General features: G+C 43.9%; 1 protein-coding gene across 3 annotated transcripts in view; it reads right to left on the bottom strand.

Moving 5' to 3' along the window:
• Positions 1 to 254: 254 nt before the first annotated feature.
• LOC138747903 (ankyrin repeat and fibronectin type-III domain-containing protein 1-like) overlaps positions 255 to 17,585 on the bottom strand; it is a 171,967-nt gene continuing 154,636 nt past the window's right edge. For all 3 annotated transcript variants that reach the window (XM_069907529.1, XM_069907528.1, XM_069907530.1), the window contains 7 exons: positions 15,697 to 15,912; positions 13,017 to 13,183; positions 10,114 to 10,264; positions 6,941 to 7,100; positions 5,247 to 5,413; positions 2,825 to 3,029; positions 255 to 2,109 (listed from right to left, as the gene is read on the bottom strand). In XM_069907529.1, the coding sequence (XP_069763630.1) occupies positions 1,676 to 2,109; positions 2,825 to 3,029; positions 5,247 to 5,413; positions 6,941 to 7,100; positions 10,114 to 10,264; positions 13,017 to 13,183; positions 15,697 to 15,912 (1,500 nt within the window). In that variant the 3' untranslated portion in view covers positions 255 to 1,675. The remainder of the gene's footprint in view (positions 2,110 to 2,824; positions 3,030 to 5,246; positions 5,414 to 6,940; positions 7,101 to 10,113; positions 10,265 to 13,016; positions 13,184 to 15,696; positions 15,913 to 17,585) is intronic.

The raw sequence follows: 17,585 nt of genomic DNA, 5'->3' as shown, positions 1-17,585 counted from the left end.
ATTAGAGTGAGAACTGGGTAGAACACTCACTAATACACAGTTCATGCAGCTACATATCTGGTCATCACACAATAGCATGAGGTACCAGGTAGGGCAATGAAATGCCTCACAAGGGGAAACTAACTGCTGTTTCATACTTGTGAAATCGTCGATACTGATTTGTAGTCGACCCTCCCTTTTTTGGCCCCAAAATAGGTGTTTTTGTATGACCTACATAAAAGTTGACCCCCCCCCCCCCCCCACTTTTTGTCTCTGACCACCCGCCTACCAGAGCTCCTGATCATGAATCTTTGCCCTGGCCACATGCCCATCTGTGCCTTGAATGACACAGGTACTTCCTGAGGTCAAAAGTCTGACCCGTGTAAAAGTTGACCGGCCCTATTTTTGACCTGAAAAAGTGGTCCAAACAATTTGATGATTACACCAGTATATACGGTAGTTATGAGGAGAAATTTGACAGGCTGGGGTGTTTTTCTCCATAGGATGGGAGGACATTTAATTGTGGGATATAGGAAAATCCTAGTTCCTTCAGCATGGAAGTTGTAACTGTCTTCAGTTCTGATGAAGGATTTTTGGACCTGAAATATTAACTTTTCTCTCTCTCTCTCTCTCTCTCTCTCTCTCTCTCTCTCTCTGGAAGTTACCTGACCTGCTGAATGTTTCCAGCATTTTCTGTTTTTTTTCCAAGTACAAAATAACGAATGTAAGTTCAAGATAATCAAAGGACAAATGGGAATTGAGACATTTAAAAAAACCCCATAGTGACAATGTCGAAGTCACTAAGCATCAAGGTGACGAAACCTTTGGCACATTTAAAAATAGTCCTCATGTGAGCGTTTGAAGTACAATAACTTTTAAATTCTAGGACTTTGAGTTCGTAGGCTATGGGAATAATTTGAATACGTGTATCAAGTAGACTCCACAACTGTCTGCGGGAACAAATTCCAGATTCACCACCCTCTGACTAAAAAAAAATCCTCCACATCCCTGTCTAAGTGGATGCCCTTCAGTCCTGAAATTGTGCCCTCTTGTCCTGGTGGGCAAGTCTAGGACATGAGAACACAACTTCAAAACTTCAGGATTGAAGGGCAGAACCCTTAGAATAGAGTTGAGGAGGAATTTCTTCAGCCAGAGGGTGGTGAATCTATGGAATTTGTTGTCACTGGCAGTTGTGGAGGCTAGGTTATTGGGGGTATTTAAGGCAGAGATTGACAGGTTTTGATTAGCTAGGGCATCGAGGGAGAAAATTGTCATGGCATTGCTTCTGTTATGATTGTGAACATATTTCATTCGCTGTAAATTGCTTTGGAAAATCCCCTGCTCATGAAAGGTGGTGCAGAAATGCAAATGCACCACACAAAAGCACTGGAAGAACTCAGCAGGTCATAAAGCATCCATATGATATAAAATATGGTCCAAGAAGGGCTCAGGTCCGAAACATCAACCTCCTTTTCCTTCCTATGAACTCTGTATGATCTGCTGAGTTCTTCTAGTGCTTTTGTGTACTGCACTAGACCCCTGTGTCTGCAGATATCTTGTTTACCAACAGAAATGCAAGTCCTTCCACATGGAACAATGCAAGTCCCCAACTCCGTAACTCCCTTTGAAAATACCTCAGAGATGTGTGATTCTAAACAGAGTTGGGATATTTTACATCTGAGTAGTCGGTCCAGTTTTAGGTGTCCTGGGATTCCTTGATCCATTCAACTACACTACATTCAGGTAGGTGGATGTGTTGGATAGCCTCAGTGGTGAAAGCGTAGGGTTCTTCATGATCAGATTGATCTGTGCTTTCATCCACTGATGCTGGCTGTGACCAGAACTTGCAGGAGACGCCTTCCTTGGCTGGATGGTCCTTAAGTTCCAGACTCCCTGTCCGATAGTACTCTTTGTCTGCTTTCCTGTGTCTGTGTGGTTCGCAATGGAGACCAAAGAGCTTCTGGGAGTTTGTGTAGTCTGTGTCCACGGCAGTGCCAGAAACCCAGTGATGTTGGCCCTTGGTAAGGGGCCACACTGGATCCAGCTGTTTGGGCGTGAGGACCTGGTTTGAAACATAATCTCTTTCCACTGGCCAGAAAACATCATCTTCATCTAGAACTTCTTTACAATCTACAAGAAAGTAATATAGAACCAGTGACACCTTTATAGAATTTCACAGAGCAGAAACAGGCCTGTGCACTCTCCCTCTTCACTTATCCTCTCCATATCCTCCATTCCCTTTGCTCTCACTGTTTACATAGAACATCGAACACTACAGCACAGTGCAGGCCCTTCTGCCCACAATGTTGTGCCAGTTCATATATACCATAAAAAAATGAAACCCTCTCTACCTCATAATCCTCTAGTTTTCTTCCATCCACGTGCCTTAAATGTTTCTTAAATGGCCCTAATGTTCAGCCTCCACCAATATTTATGGCAAGGCATTCCTGGCACCCACAACTCTCCGTGAAAAAAAAATTACCTTTGACGTCCCCCATAAACTTCCCTCCCCTCACTTTGTATAGGTATCTCATGGTGTTTGCTACTCCCACTTGGGAAAAAGGTGCTGGCTGTCCTCTCAGAATCTTGTAAACCTTTATAAAGTCTCCTCTCATCTTTCTTAACTCCAGAGAGAAAAGCCCTGGCTCTGCTAACCTTGCCTCATAAGACAACATCCTGGTAAATCTCCTTTGCACTCTCTCTCTCTCTCTCTCTCTCTATAGCTTCCACATCTTTCTCAAAATGAGGTGACCAGAACTGAACACAATACTCCAAGTATTGTCTCACCAGTTTATTCACTTTCCTCCAAACATAATTCCCAAATGTCTCTTCCTCAAACACATACCTGAAGATTTCTTCATGTCTTTATAATCTGGAGGGAAATCAGTGGAATTCTGGGGGATTGTGACTGAATCTGTTTTCTTGCTGTCCTCTGTGCTTGTGATCTCCAGGATCCAGGACAGAGGCTTTCCAGTGGGAGGTTGACGATATCGGGCATAATGCAACACATCTGTGATCCAACGAACCTCCTTCCAAATATCATCCAATTGCTAAAGATGAAAAACAAATTATGAATTATATATGCTGTGGAATAGAGTCAGATTATATATGTTGTGAAATAGAGTCAGAGAGGAACTGGGAGAACATAGTACATTACAGCCCAGTACATACTCTTTGGACCACAATGTTGGACCATGATGTTGTGCCAACCCATATAATCCCAACCCCACTCCATCATTGATCTCACCCTTCCCATCCTGTGAGAGTAGACTATGAGGGAGAGGGTGAGAGACGGAGAGAGTGGGGGGGAAGAACAGGAAAAAGAAAGAAATCAGGAAATCAAAGAGGAAATACAAATCTCACTTCCATGTTTTATGGTACCATAGCAGTCATATTGTCTGGGTTCTCTATCCAAGACAGGATATATTTGTGCTAGAGGGAGTGAAGTGAGGTGTAGATTGATCACAAGGTTGGAGGGGGGAGTTTGTCTTATGTCAAGCAATTAAGCAAATGGTGACTATGATAGCTACAGTTTAAAGGTAGAATAAGTGATTGCATTGGAATATGCATAATTCTCACAGGGCTTGACTTTGTAGATCCAGGGATGATGTTTCTCCCAGCTGGTCTCAAAGCAAAGCTCAGCCATTTAGGACAGAGAAGACATTTCTACACCTAGAGCAACCATTCTCAATGGGGCCCTTTGACCTCCTGCGCCACAGGACATTTAAGTAAAAGCCTTGTTTTCTCTTCACCTCACTTAATGTAATTTTTAAAAATGTTTTTTATGTAGTCAGTAGGAGAGAAGTATGGAAGAATCCAAAATTTGACTGTTTCACAGGGAAAGGGGCCTATAGACCTTGAGCAGGGTCCTATGGGGACCATAGCCAAAAAGAGTGAGAATGGGTAATCTAGAGGATAGTGACATTTTGAAGTTATAGGGGCTTAACTGTTGGGCTGAAACAAAGATCAATTGGTTTTTAGATATTAAGAGAATCAAACACATGGGGCTAGAGAGTGACACCGAGGGCAGAGAATGGTGGCCAGGCTTAGGGAGCTGACATGGCCTACTCCTGCTTCTATTTCTCATGGGAGAAGGAGGGGTAGAGTGGTAAAGACGATAAAGGAAAGGAAAAAGGGAGGAGAGAATGAAAGAAAGGAAGGAGGTGGGAAGTGTAATGCACGTCGAAAGAACCAAAGACTTGTTGATCCAAACCAAGGCTTTTATTAACTAAAAGACTGGAGCATATCACTAGGTCGACCAGTCCAGAATGACCTGATCTGGCTAGGAGCAATCCTTTAAGACCTGCCAGTAGGTGTGGCTACACTCTCAGCCAATCATAGTCATCCTACATGACTATCTGTACATAGATACATTGGTGATAGAATCTGTATTATCACAGGAAGGAGAAAGAAGAGGCAGATTCAGACTGTACACAAGCAGGCCATTTGGCCCACCATATCTCTGCTGACCATTTTACCCATCTACATTAATCCTATTTGACCACATCTGTGCCACACCTATTTATGTCTAAATGCCTGAGATGTAGTAATTATATCTCTTTCCGCCACCTCGTCTGACTGTATGTGTAGAGCTCATTGAAAGAATCAAAGACTTGCAAAAGACAGGAGCTCTTCACAGGTGGCCGACCAGTCCGGAATGATCCGACCTGGCTAGGGACACAACCCTTTAAGGCCCAGTCAATAGGTGTGGCTTAGCTCTCAGCCAATCGCTGTAAGCACAGTCTAGATACAGTAACTATATACACTATGTACATTGGTGATAGATCTGTACTATCACAGTATGTTCCAGATATCAAAAGATTCAGAGTGTGCAAATGAGAGAGAGAGAGAGAGAGAGAGAGAGAGAGAGAGAGAGAGAGAGAGAGAGAGAGAGAGAGAGAGAGAGAAAAGGATGAGTAGAGAAAGGGCAAAGGAGAGTCTAGTCAATTTTAAGTCAGTTTCCTCCATGTTGGACAAAACTGCTAGCAAAACAATGCCACGCTGTTACAGCACCAGCGACCCACGTTTGAATCCGGTGATATGTGTAAGGAGTTTGTACATTCTCCTCATGTTTGTGTGAGTTCCCTGGGTTCCTCTGGGCACTCTTGTTACCTCTCATCCTTCAAAAAAACGTACCGGGGGTGTAGGTCAATTGGGCGCATTGGGCAGAACAGGCTTGTGAGCTGAAGGGCCTGTTACCGTGCTGTATGTCTAAATTTAAAATTCACATTTTATTATCGGGATTTCTATAAAAATATCACTTTTACCTGAATGAGGTCTGTCACCTGGCTGTGTTTCTCCTTTGCTTCAATCAGTTCAGTGTTGTCAATGGCTTCCCTCAAAGCTTGCTGGGACAGCAGAGAATCAAGTTCCAATAAAATCGAGGTCTGGCAATACTGTGCAAAGAGTTCTTGTTCATAGATGCAGAAGTGGACTGCAATAATCAATTGTTAATGCTTAGTATGGTATCCTTATCATAAATATGTTTGAACATGAAATTAATCTCAATTCTGTTTGCTGATGTTAAAATTCTTACAATGGGTGTAGTTAACATAACTCATTGGCCTGGATAGCTAGTGGGGCAGACTATATGGGGGTGGGGGTTGGGAATTGAGGTACAGAGGAAAGCTGGAATGTTTAGAGTTCTTCACTTGTTGTTTATTGGTATTGACAGTTCCCCTACATCACTGACAGGCATGAGTTAGAAGAAGATTGCTTAGGATCTGGGATGGGTGTTGTTCCTTCCCAAGGATAGGGATATGGTCCCATAGTCTACAGTCCTGATCCCTGATTCTGAGATGGTTAGATTACAGTAGGGAAGCGATGAGGAGTGGGAATAGCCAGGAGGTGTCCATTTTTGGAGCCTGGATTGATTCTGTCCCAAGTGTGGGCTTTGTATGGGGGGTGGCATTCTAATGGTGGGGAGGGAGAAAAGAAAATGGAGGCGCTGCTGAAGCTGCTTCAATGGCAGTACTGCAGCTGGTGTGGACCTACAGAGAGCAGGGAAAGAAGACACCCTGCTCCTCTGCAGGGTTCTTCTGCCTGGTCCAACTATCCATGGCTCCATACAGGCTTTAAATGACCTGTTAAAGCAGCTGACGGTGTTTTATTTTAAAATCCTACAATGGTGGGGTCTGGGCCTAAGATGGCAGTGTCCGTGTTTGGCAGCGGCCATGAGAGGTTGCAGATTGCAGAGAAGCGGAGGGCTGGGGCAGGGCACCCGAAAAGGGGGAGACCACGCAATGGACCAGTGAGAGGCTCTGCAGTTGTGGGCTGTTGGTGACTCAAGGTAAGGAACCCACAGACTGCGGGCTGCTGGCAACTGTGGTCAAAGGACTCACGCCAGGCTGCAGACTGCTGGAGACTGGCTTGACTAGCTGAAGGGGAAATAGGTATCAGAACCAGGATGTGAGAGGGTGCCGAGTGTGCAGAGGGCTTCCTGATCATGTCGCAGATTCGGATCTGGAACACAGTTTGGACTGAAGTCTGTGGGGCTGTAGAGGCTGAGGGAGGCTGGAGGCAAATCCACGGACACTCAGTGTTTCCGAAGGGGCTCTCTTTTGCTTTTCTTTCTCTGACTGCAAGAGGCACCAGGGTATTTCTGCTGATAGTGAATCTTTGTTTGTCTTACAGAACACTAAAGTTAATTTGATTCAATATTACACCCTGTTTTTATTACATGACAATAAATAAATCTGGAATCTTGAAATTACAAACCAACCCATGCTTGACCTACCGACATAAACTAGTCCAGAGCCTGGTGTACATGATCGTTTTATATCAAAACTTTTTAGTAGCAGAAATAGTGAGAAGTAGAGATTAATGAGGACAGCTTGTATACTGATATGAATTCATTTCATATTAGACACAGATTGGCTGTGATCTTAATGGATGATGAGGAGCTGAGCAGATTTCTCCTGCTCATATGTGATGGGCAAAAGTTTTTATCCATCTTACTCACCAACCTCGAAGATCTGAAGGGGCAGGGTCAGAAACCCCAAGGGATGACCATCCTGTCCTGGGGCTGAGCAGACATCATCTATGGGGGGGAGCAACATGAGGAAGGAAACTTTGTCTCCAAACTCCAACACTTCCTGTGTGTAAAGGCGAAAATCCACAGCCTAGAAAGAGTAAAAGAAATTCATTTCTTGCTTTCTTTAACTAGTTTTAACTGAAGATACTAATGCGTGCATCATTCTTCATCCAAAAAGTTAAACTGGAGTTTTTCTTTGAAGCCTCTGCAAAGCCACTGTAATTAAAACACACACAGTAAATGCTAGAGGAACTCAGCCAGTCTTGCAGTGTCCATAGGAGTAAAGATACATTACCGATGTTTCAGGCCTGAGCCCTTCAAGGTACCTTGAAGAAGAATTCAGGCCTGAAACGTCAGTAATATCATTACCTCCTATGGATGCTGTGAGACCGGCTGAGTTCCTCTAGCATTTACTGTGTGTGTTTAAACCATAATCAGAGTCTTTCAATGTCTGCTTCAAGAGTTGGATGAGACGTGACTGTTATATGAAGTGCTACACAACTATGCAGAAACTGAACTTGATAAATGCCTCATCTTTGGGAGTATAGATGCTGGTATCTTGCAGCAGGTGACTCACCTCTTGATTCTGAAAGGATTTGCCTTCACCTACAAGACTCAACTCACATGTTGGATGGAATCCTCTTCATTTGCTTGGGAGAATTCAGCTCCAACAACGTGGAAGGTCCACATCCTCTCGTACAGCTCATCTGTGGGCTCAGTTCCCTATCCAACATCTGAAACATTCATTCCCTCCACTACCAAGACACATTTCAGGAATTTCAATGACCTGTTTGGCAACACTTCCCACATCCAAGGTTTTAACTGCATACAAGGATAAAAGCACCAGGTCCATGAACGCACATCACTTCCAAGTAATACAGTGTCCTGATTTGGAAGAATATTTTCATCACAGTTGGGTCATTGTTCTGGAATTCCTTAAAAATATCCTGAGCAGATCTTTGGTTGACTGACAACAGAGAGTTGTGAACACAGTCAGCGCCTTCACAGGCAACAGTCTTCACTCCATCAAGGACATCTAGAAGAAGGGGTGTCAAGAAAGCAGCCTCTATCCTTAAGGATCCCCATGACCCAGGCCATGCCCTCTTCACACTGCTACCATTGGGATGGAGGTACAGGATCCTGAAGATGTAGACCCAACAGTACAAGAACAGATTCTTCCCCTCTGCCATCAGATTTCTGAATGGACAATGAACCACAGACACTGCCTCACTTTATCTTCTTTTACACAAATTTATTTATTTTAAAAATTAATTTAGAGCGTTATTTGCACCTGTGATACTGCTGCGAAACAACAAATTTTGTGACATGTTCATGACAATAAATTCTGATTCTAATAGTAGTTCAGCACCCTTCTTGGATCGTAAGTTTTTTTTCTTCATATGCTGGTGAGTATCTATGACGACTTGGTTCCAAACTGTTCAACATCTTTGCCCAACTAAAATGAAGTTGTACAAGACATTGATGAGGCCAAATTTGGAGAATTGTGTGCAGTTTTGGTCACCTAACTACAGGAAAGATATCAATAAGATTGAAAGAGTGCAGAGAAGATTTATGAGGCTGTTGCTGGGATTTGAAGAACTGGGTTACAGGGAAAGGCTAAACAAGTTAGGACTTTTTATTCCCTGGAGCATAGAAGAATGAGGGAAGATTTGATAGAAGTATATAAAATTATGATTGGTAAATTTAAGCAGGCCTTTCCCACTGAGGTTAGGTGAGATAAAAACTAGAGGACATGGGTCCTCTAGAGGACATGAAAGGATAAAAATTTAAAAGGAACATGAGGGGGAACATTTTCCACACAGAGAGTGGTGGGAGTGTGGACCGAGTTGCCAGCTGAATTGGTAAATGCAAACTCAGTTTTGTCCTTTAAGAAAAAATTGAACAGGTAAATGCATAGGAAAGGTATGGAGGGATATGGTCTGGGTGCAAGTCAGTGGGACTAAGCAGAAAAATAGTTTGGCACAGACTAGAAGGGCTGAAGGGCCTGTTTCTGTGCTGGAGTGTTCTATGGTTCAAGATGTACTCAATTCTGAATTTTTCAATTGAGCTCAGCAGTTTTTTGATGTGTTATAGATTGTGAGGTTTGAAGGACAGCAGCTTCAACTTTTAAAGAAAATTTGAATGATTATAAAATATATTGGGCAGTCATTTTATTAAAATGATATATCTTGCGGCAGAACTTAAGAAGACTTTATACTAAAAAATATGTTTTTCATTGATTAAACTTTTTTTAGACATAGAACATGATAACAGGCCCTTCTGGCCCAGAAGCTTGTTCCACTCAATTAACCCTGGTACGTTTTGGAGGGTGAAGGAAACCGGGCCTCCAGGAAAACCCATACAGATACGGGGAGGACATACAAACTCCTTACAGACAGCATGGGTTTTAAACCCTGATCCCAGTCACTGGCACTGCAACAATGCTGCGCTAACCGCTAAGCTAACTGTGCTGCCCCATTAAGGTGCAGGTATCCTTTATTTTCACTTGATTAAAGATACCAGCACCTCCCTTTACCAGATGCTGACTGCTAGATGATCCCCCAGAGTTGGCGTCAGAATAAGTTTAATCGGGGGCTTTAGGGTAACCGTGGGTGGGTATAATCTGATGTTCGAGATCTTGCCGGTGTGGTGGCATGGTGGCACCTGTTTACCTGCCATGAACCTCCTCCATGCACTGTCCTCACACTTCCCCCCTTCCTCTGATGTAACAGACAAATGTGCTGCTTATATTGCATGGAGACTAGTAGACTAGTGACACTTGCGACCCTAGTGCTATGGTGGGTGGAACATACAATAACTCATTATGGGGGAGGGCAATGTCCGCGAATGGCTCCCCGTAATGCCGGCCATGGGTTCACCCTGGGCCTGGAGCTTTCTTCCTTCATCCCAAAGACATACTGATTGTTAGGTTAACTGGCCACTGTAAATGGATGCTAGTTGTAGGCGGAGGTGGGAGAACTAGGGACCTTAACAGACATTTATGGAACAACAGAGAAATAAAGGTGACTGATGGGATTACTCTCAGAACTATCATGGATTCAATGGGCTGAATGGCCTTGTAAGGAATATCATGAGGTTACCTGGATGAGGGGCACGTCCACTTGCATGAGGAGGCTCCTCACAGCTGTACGGATTTCCTTCAGGAAACTGCGCTGCGGGCTCCCAGTATTCCCTTCCGTGACAATAGAATCCTTCAGAGATGACGACTTTTTCAGCCACTCCCACTCCTCCCTGCAATCAGAGAGACGTTGTGAGATTTCTCACTCAGGCCCGTCTGCAGATTGATCATCTCCACACAGCATCGGTGCCACGCAGTGAGTACATAGGGTGTGGTATTTCAGTGTTCCTGCACAGTTGGAATTTTGATCAGGAATGAAATTTCATCACGTGTGCCACACTCCCAAACCCCACCAAAGCCTGCGGCATTTTCACCGTTTTAGCTGGGATCCTGCATAAGTCTGCCATTGCAGCACCTGTGATAGGGTGGGCATTTGCATCATTGTTGATCTGTGGGGAGATGGGAGAGAGGTTAGGGGAATTTCAGAGTACAAGAGGGCATCAAAACTGAGGCAGGAGAGGGAGTTGACATTACTTATAGGTATGATAGGTGAAATCTTGGTGTGATGGAGAAACAAGAGGAGCTATGTGGGAGAAGGAAGATAGGGGTATAAACCAAACCAAAAAATGTGGCTGAATTATGAAGGCAGGATGAGGTTAATGTAGGACATAAATGCTGTCATGGACTGGTTGGGCTGAATGGCCTAGATGGACAATGGCCTCTTTGAATTGAATGGCCTAGTTCTGTGTAATTATCCAAAACTTTCATGTGATCCCATTTGGTGGCCATTCTGTTCAGGTTGAAATAATCAGAATATTTGGGCAAAGGAGGTCTGGAGAAAGGTTGCCTGAAGACAGGATGTCTGGGATTGGAGATGGGTTGTCTGGGGTTGGAACATTGGGGGGTGTTGGAGATTGGAGATGGATTGTCTGGAGTTGGAATGGGGTTTGTCTGGGGTTTGAGATGGGTTGTCTGGAGTTGGACATGGGCTGTCTGGAGCTGTAGCCGGGCTGTCTGGGGCTGGAGATGGGGTGTTTGGGGTTGACACAGGCTGTCTGAGTTGGACACAGACTGACTCTGGGCTTGAGCCAGGCTGTCTGGGGTTGGAGATGGGCTGCTGGGGTTGAGGACGGGCTGTCTGGGGTTGGAGACAGGCTGTCTGGGATTGGAAATGGGCTGTTTGGGATTGGAACAGGGGGGGTCTGGGGTTGGGCTATCTGAGGGTTGGAATAGGGTCTGTCTGGCATTGGAATAGGGTCTGTCTGGGGTTGGTATGGGGTCTGTCTGGTGTTGGTATGGGGGATGTTTGGGGTTGGGCTGTCTGGGGTTGGAACAGGGACTGTCTGGGTTTGGTATGGGATATGGTTGGGGTTGGGCTGCCTGGGGTTGGAACAGGGTCTGTCTGGGGTTGGTATGGGGGATGTTTGGGGTTGGTCTGTCTGGTATTGGAACAGGGTCTGTCTGGGGTTGGTATGGGGATGTTTGGGGTTGGGATGTCTGAAGGTTGGAATGGGGGGATGTCTGGGATTGGAACAGGGTCTGTCTGGGTTTGGTATGGGGGATGTTTGGGGGCTGGGGGAGGTTGTCTGTTGGAGGATGATTGGAGCAGTTTGTTAGAAAACTCCTAATTAATAACACAAGGCTGGAGAAACACAGCAGGTCAAACAGTGTCTTTTATATAACAAAGACAAAAATACAGAAACAATGTTGTATTTTTGTCTTTGTTATATAAGGGACACTGCTTGATCTGTTGGGTCTATTTCAACCATAGTATCTGCAGATTTTCATGTTTTACAATTCCTAATTAATGGATGGTAGAATTTTGAGGAAATGCTAATCAAAATGAACAAACTCCCACCTCACTCCAATCAGAAACCACCCTTACTCTTCATTTCCTGACTAAGTAATATTTGATCAGATTTAAACAGATCTCATTGCCCACCTTCTGAATTTTAGGGTTTTAAATTAAATTTTTAAACATACGGCACTGTAACAGGCCAATTTGGCACTTCGGGCCTTTGCTGCCCAATCTACAACCCATTAACGCACACCCCAGTATGTTTTTTAAATGGTGGAAGGAAACCAAAGCCCCTGGAGAAAACCCACGCAGACATGGAGAGAATGTACAAACTCATAGAAAATGTGGGATTCGAACCATTCTGGTCTTGATCACTGACAATGTAAAGGCGTCGCACTAACTGCTACGCCAAACGTGCTGCCCTGTGCTCCAGGAAACTAAATTATAAAGTCACAACACGTTTTCTTCAGGGTTGCTGGACGTTAATCTCCACTTCCTGGAGATCTTGGCCAAACCTGGAGGGTTGGCACTCCAAGGTGGAGGGCTTGGTTGGAAAGGACATACCCGTCACTAGGTGCAACCATTCAATGAGAATGGGTGTAGTTGGAAACCCCCAAGAAATTTGGAGCCTTTGAAGGCAAAAGAGTCTGTGAATTGGCAGTGCATACATCACATGAAACTGGTGCATCTTGGCTGGAGTGTGTATAATCTACAAAATGTGATGCACTTGATCACCCAGATGGATCTGATGGCATCCATCAAGACTGAGAAGGCAGAATATGTAGAGAACGTCTATTCATGCCGCCTTTGTCCATCCTTTCCCTGTCACACACCATCCTGACTTGAAAATAAGTTGCTGGTCTTTCACCATCTCTGGGACTAAACCCTGCAACTCCCTGAGGATTTTCACCATAAAGTTTTAGTGGTTAAAGAAAAAGGCCGAGCACCAGTTCCTCCAGGGGAAATAGGGATGGGTAAAAGCACTGGCTTTGCCAGTAACTCGTGCATCCCGAAAACAAAAAGCAGAAAAATGATATGGTAAAGGGCAAAGACAGAATGTGGGATTGAAGGGAGTTGAGGAGTGAAATGAAGAACAAAATGAAGACAATCCCAATAATTTCCATTACCTGGATATGTTTTTGTTGTCCCGTATCTTGGTGTGACAGAGGATGTTGGGAAACCTGCTGGGAACGAGGACTTTAATCTGATCTACAGAGCTGCAGAGTTTGAGATACCCGAGATAGAGGCCTGGGGGCAAGGCCTGACTGCTCCGTTGGTGATACTCCAACTTGTCCTGGAGAGGAAACATGAAGAGTCAACGTGGCTGGGTTTGCTTTTCGGTCTGTAACGCAAGCTCTGGATGTCTCACACTGTGTCACCACTTGTGCTTGAGAGTATGCAGAAGTACGAGAGGCAAAGGCAGTAAACTAGCTACCTCACAGCTGCACTGACCTGGGATTGATCCTGACCTTTGCTGTGGTTGTGTAGAGTTTACCTGTTCTCACTGTGGCTGCATGGGTCCCCTCCCTCATACTAAAGATATGTATATGTGCGTGGGCAGGTTAATTGACCACTGCAAATTGTCCATAATATGCAGGTGAAGGGTAGAATGTGCGGGGTATTGATGAGAATGTGGAAGTCTAAAATGATGCAAGTTGCTGTTTGATGGGCAGTGTGGACTTTGTGAACTGTTAGGCTATTTTGTGCTGTATGACTCTATATTAAGCCATCAGGGAAGGTGTGGATTCTTCTTGCTCAAGTCAAAAAGCTTGGAGTGGCACTCTTTCTGGTTAGTTCCTGTTTCGAATGGTAAAATATTTCTGAACATTGGGCCATTATTCTTCTGGTCCTGCACTCAAAGGGTCCACAGCCTAATACTTCCAGGGGAATGAAGAGTCTGTATGTGTTCTTGGGAAGTGATGTCCGAATCCAACACATTCCCAAGGAGTGAGGAGTTACCAACAGCAAATGCACTTCCTGAGAAGACTGAAGCAGGCAAAGTTACCAGCCACCATCCTGTCAGCCTTCTGTAGGAGTTCTATCAAAAGAGTCTTGGCTGGCTGCAAAAGAGAGTTGCTGGAGAGAACTGAATCGGTCAATTCACAAGACCATAAGAGCAGCAGAGAGGATAACTGGAGACTCCCTCTCCCTCCCCACCGACGAGATCTACCAGGATCGCTGTCTGAAGAGGGCGTGCAAAATTATTGAGGATCCCTTCCACCTCACAGACAGCATCTTTCAGCTGCTCCGGTCGGGAGGATCAGAGCAGTACCACCAGGTGGAGGAAGCCCTTCTTCCCATGGGCAGTGAGAATTCTGAACGACTGAATGAATGCTCACACTAACCATCCAAGACTACTATTAGTTAAACCACATTCACTATTAATTAAACTACATTCATTCACTATTAATTAAACCACATTCACAATTAATTAAACCACATTCACTTATTTTTATACATGCATTTGTATTGCTTGTCTCTTTATGTGTTATGTCTGATTGTGAGTTATGTTTGATTGTGTGTTATGTCTGATTGTGTGTTATGTCTGTTTGTGTGTTATGTCTGTTTGTGTGTTATGTCTGATTGTGTGTTATGCCTGTTTGTGTGTTATGTCTGATTGTGTGTTATGTCTGATTGTGTATTATGTTTGTTTGTGTGTAATGTCTGTTTGTGTGTTATGTCTGATTGTGTGTTATGTCTGATTGTGTGTTATGTCTGTTTGTGTGTTATGTCTGATTGTGTGTTATGTCTGATTGTGTGTCATGTCTGATTGTGTGTCATGTCTGATTGTGTGTTATGTCTGTTTGTGTGTTATGTCTGTTTGTGTGTTATGTCTGATTGTGTGTTATGTCCGATTGTGTGTTATGACTGATTGTGTGTTATTCATGATTGTGTGTTATGCCTGATTGTGTGTTATTCATGATTGTGTGTTATGCCTGATTGTGTGTTATGTCTGTTTGTGTGTTATCCCTGATTGTGTGTTATGTCTGTTTGTGTGTTATGTCTGATTGTGTGTTATGTCCGATTGTGTGTTATATCTGTTTGTGTGTTATGTCTGTTTGTGTGTTATGTCTGTGTGTTATGTCTGATTGTGTGTTATGTCTGATTGTGTGTTATGTCTGCTTGTGTGTTATGTCTGATTGTGTGTGTGCATTTTGCACCAAAGACCGGAGAATGTTGTTTCATTGGGTTGTAGTTGTTCAATCAGATGATAAATAAACTTGAACTAGTAACCCAGCAAATGAGGGGGAAATGATTGCTGTAGTAAGGAGTAATGAAGGGTGTAATGAGGGGACAATGAAGGATATCATAATTTGGCAATTAGGTTCGCACCACCAGGTTCAGGCACAGCTGCTATCCCTCCACCACCAGACTCCTCAACAACAAACTGAATTAGGGACTCGTTTAAGGACTCTTACTTTTGACCTCTATTGATTTTCATTTGTTTCTCTCTGTATTGCAGTTTGTTTACATATCTTTAATTGTTTACATGTGTATGTTGTGTCCAGTTTTTTTGCACGACCAATAAGTGGTAATTCTGCCTGGCCCACAGGAAAAAGAATCCTCGGGTCGTATGTGATGTCACATATGTACTCTGACAATAAATCTGACATCTGATATGTTAAGTGAGAGGGAATTGGAGAAAGTATTGAGTGGTCCACAAGGAAGTTAGTGAGCATTCACAAGATATATATTGGGAGAATAATGTGGGTCACTGTAAATAGGGAAATGGGATGGCAGGGTGAGTATAATGTAGAGTGAGGCAGCAGACAGGTTACCATACCAGTACCAAGCCTTTCCACATACCTTCATGTTCATGAGCAGCATGTCCAGTGCAGTGATGCAGTCAAGGGCAGACACTGATTTCCGATAGTTGTGCAGCTTTGACAATGGGATCCATCGGACACTGTCCAGTGCCTGTGATGGAAGCAACTCCTTGACAGTTAGGATCAAAACATTGCCGAGTTTATCCTTGATCGGTTCAAAGTGCACCTGGCCTAGGTCTTGTGTCCCCAGTGAGCTCTGAAGAACAGAATGGTGTGACGTTAACTCACCTCTACTGATGCTGCATAGTTCCACCAGGAGAACTTGTTCATCTAACTCATTACTTTGGAGTGGAAGGGGCAGTAATTCTCTCAAACCTTCAACCTCCATCAGGAACTGGGTGGGTGAATGGGAGTCAGGGCTTAGTCTCCTGCTTCACATCTGAACCATCAGTCAGTTTCATCATGTATCTAAACCCTACTCTACTGATATACACATTACTAGAATATAGCAACAACCCATAAACCATCAGACGCGTATCTGAACGTTTGGACATTACAGTAGAAGTCCAAAAATCCGGATGCTTGAAATCCGGACCACCTAAGAATCTGGACTTTTCAAAAACTCTCAAACTTTTAAAATTTAGTTGGGTTTTGTTTGTGTGCATGCATGTGTAAGTGTCACCAATGCAGAGTGACAACCATATACAACATACATATTCCAAACCCATAATAATGGGCCCTAAAGTAGATAAATGTCATAGTGTGAAGAGAAACACATTGGAACAGAAGGACAAACTTCAGTCTTCCATACCTCATTTATGCGCACATGCACAAAGGGTGTAGAATAATCTAATCACAAAGAAATTACAAAGTTGTAAACAAGGTAATACAGAACACAGGACACTACAGCACAGTACAGGCCCTTTAGCCCTTGATGTTGTTCCTTAAAAAAAATACTAAACCCTCCCTACCCCGTAACCCTCTACTTTTTTTTTATTCATGTGCCCGGTTAAGTGTCTCATAAATGGCCCTAATGTTCCAGCCTCCACTACCATCCCTGGCAAGACATTCCAGGCACCCACAACTCTCTGCACACAAAATAATACCCCTGATGTCTCCTCTAAATTTACTCTGGTGTTTGTTGTTCCTGCCCTGGGAAACAGTCACTGGCTGTCCACCCTATCTATGCCTCTCCTAATCTTGTTGACCCTTTATTAAGTCTCCTCTCATCCTTCTACGCTCAAAAGGGAAAAGTTCCAGCTCTTCTAACCTTGCCTCATAAGTCTTATTTTCCAATCAAGATAAATCTCCTTTGCTCCCTCTCCATAGCTTCCACATCCTTCCTGTAATGAGGTGACCAAAATTGAACACAATACTCTAAGTGTAGTCTCACCAGAGATTGCAGAGTTGCACGTAACCTCTCTATTCTTGAACTCAAAGACCCTATTAATGAAGCCCAGGATCCCAAAGGCCTTCTTAACTATCCTATCAACCTGTGCGGTAACCTTGAGGGATGTTTGGATTTGAACCCCAAGGTCCCTCTGTTTATCCACGTTCTTAAGTAACCATTAACCCTGTAGTCAGCCTTCTGGTTTGTCCTTTCCAAATGCAACACTTCACACTTATCCGGATAGTACACTGCCACTTCTCCACCCAACTCTGCATCCTGTCTTGTAACTGATAACCTTCAGTTCCACACAACTCCTCCAACCTTCATACTGACCCAACCTTCTGACGCTTCATCCAGGTCATTTATAAAAATCACAAAGAGTAGGGGTTGCCAGGATAGATCCTTGGAGTATACCACGTCACTAACCTCCAGGCAGAATACTTTCCTTCCACTACTTCTCTCTGCTTTCTACCTGTACACCACTTTTTTTATCCACACTGCCAAGGTTCCACTGATTGCGTGCCTCATTGGCTTTCTGA

The sequence above is a fragment of the Narcine bancroftii genome, chromosome 13 (assembly GCF_036971445.1).
Source record: "Narcine bancroftii isolate sNarBan1 chromosome 13, sNarBan1.hap1, whole genome shotgun sequence".
Taxonomy (NCBI): domain Eukaryota; kingdom Metazoa; phylum Chordata; class Chondrichthyes; order Torpediniformes; family Narcinidae; genus Narcine; species Narcine bancroftii.
This window is presented reverse-complemented; position numbering and strand designations above follow the sequence as displayed.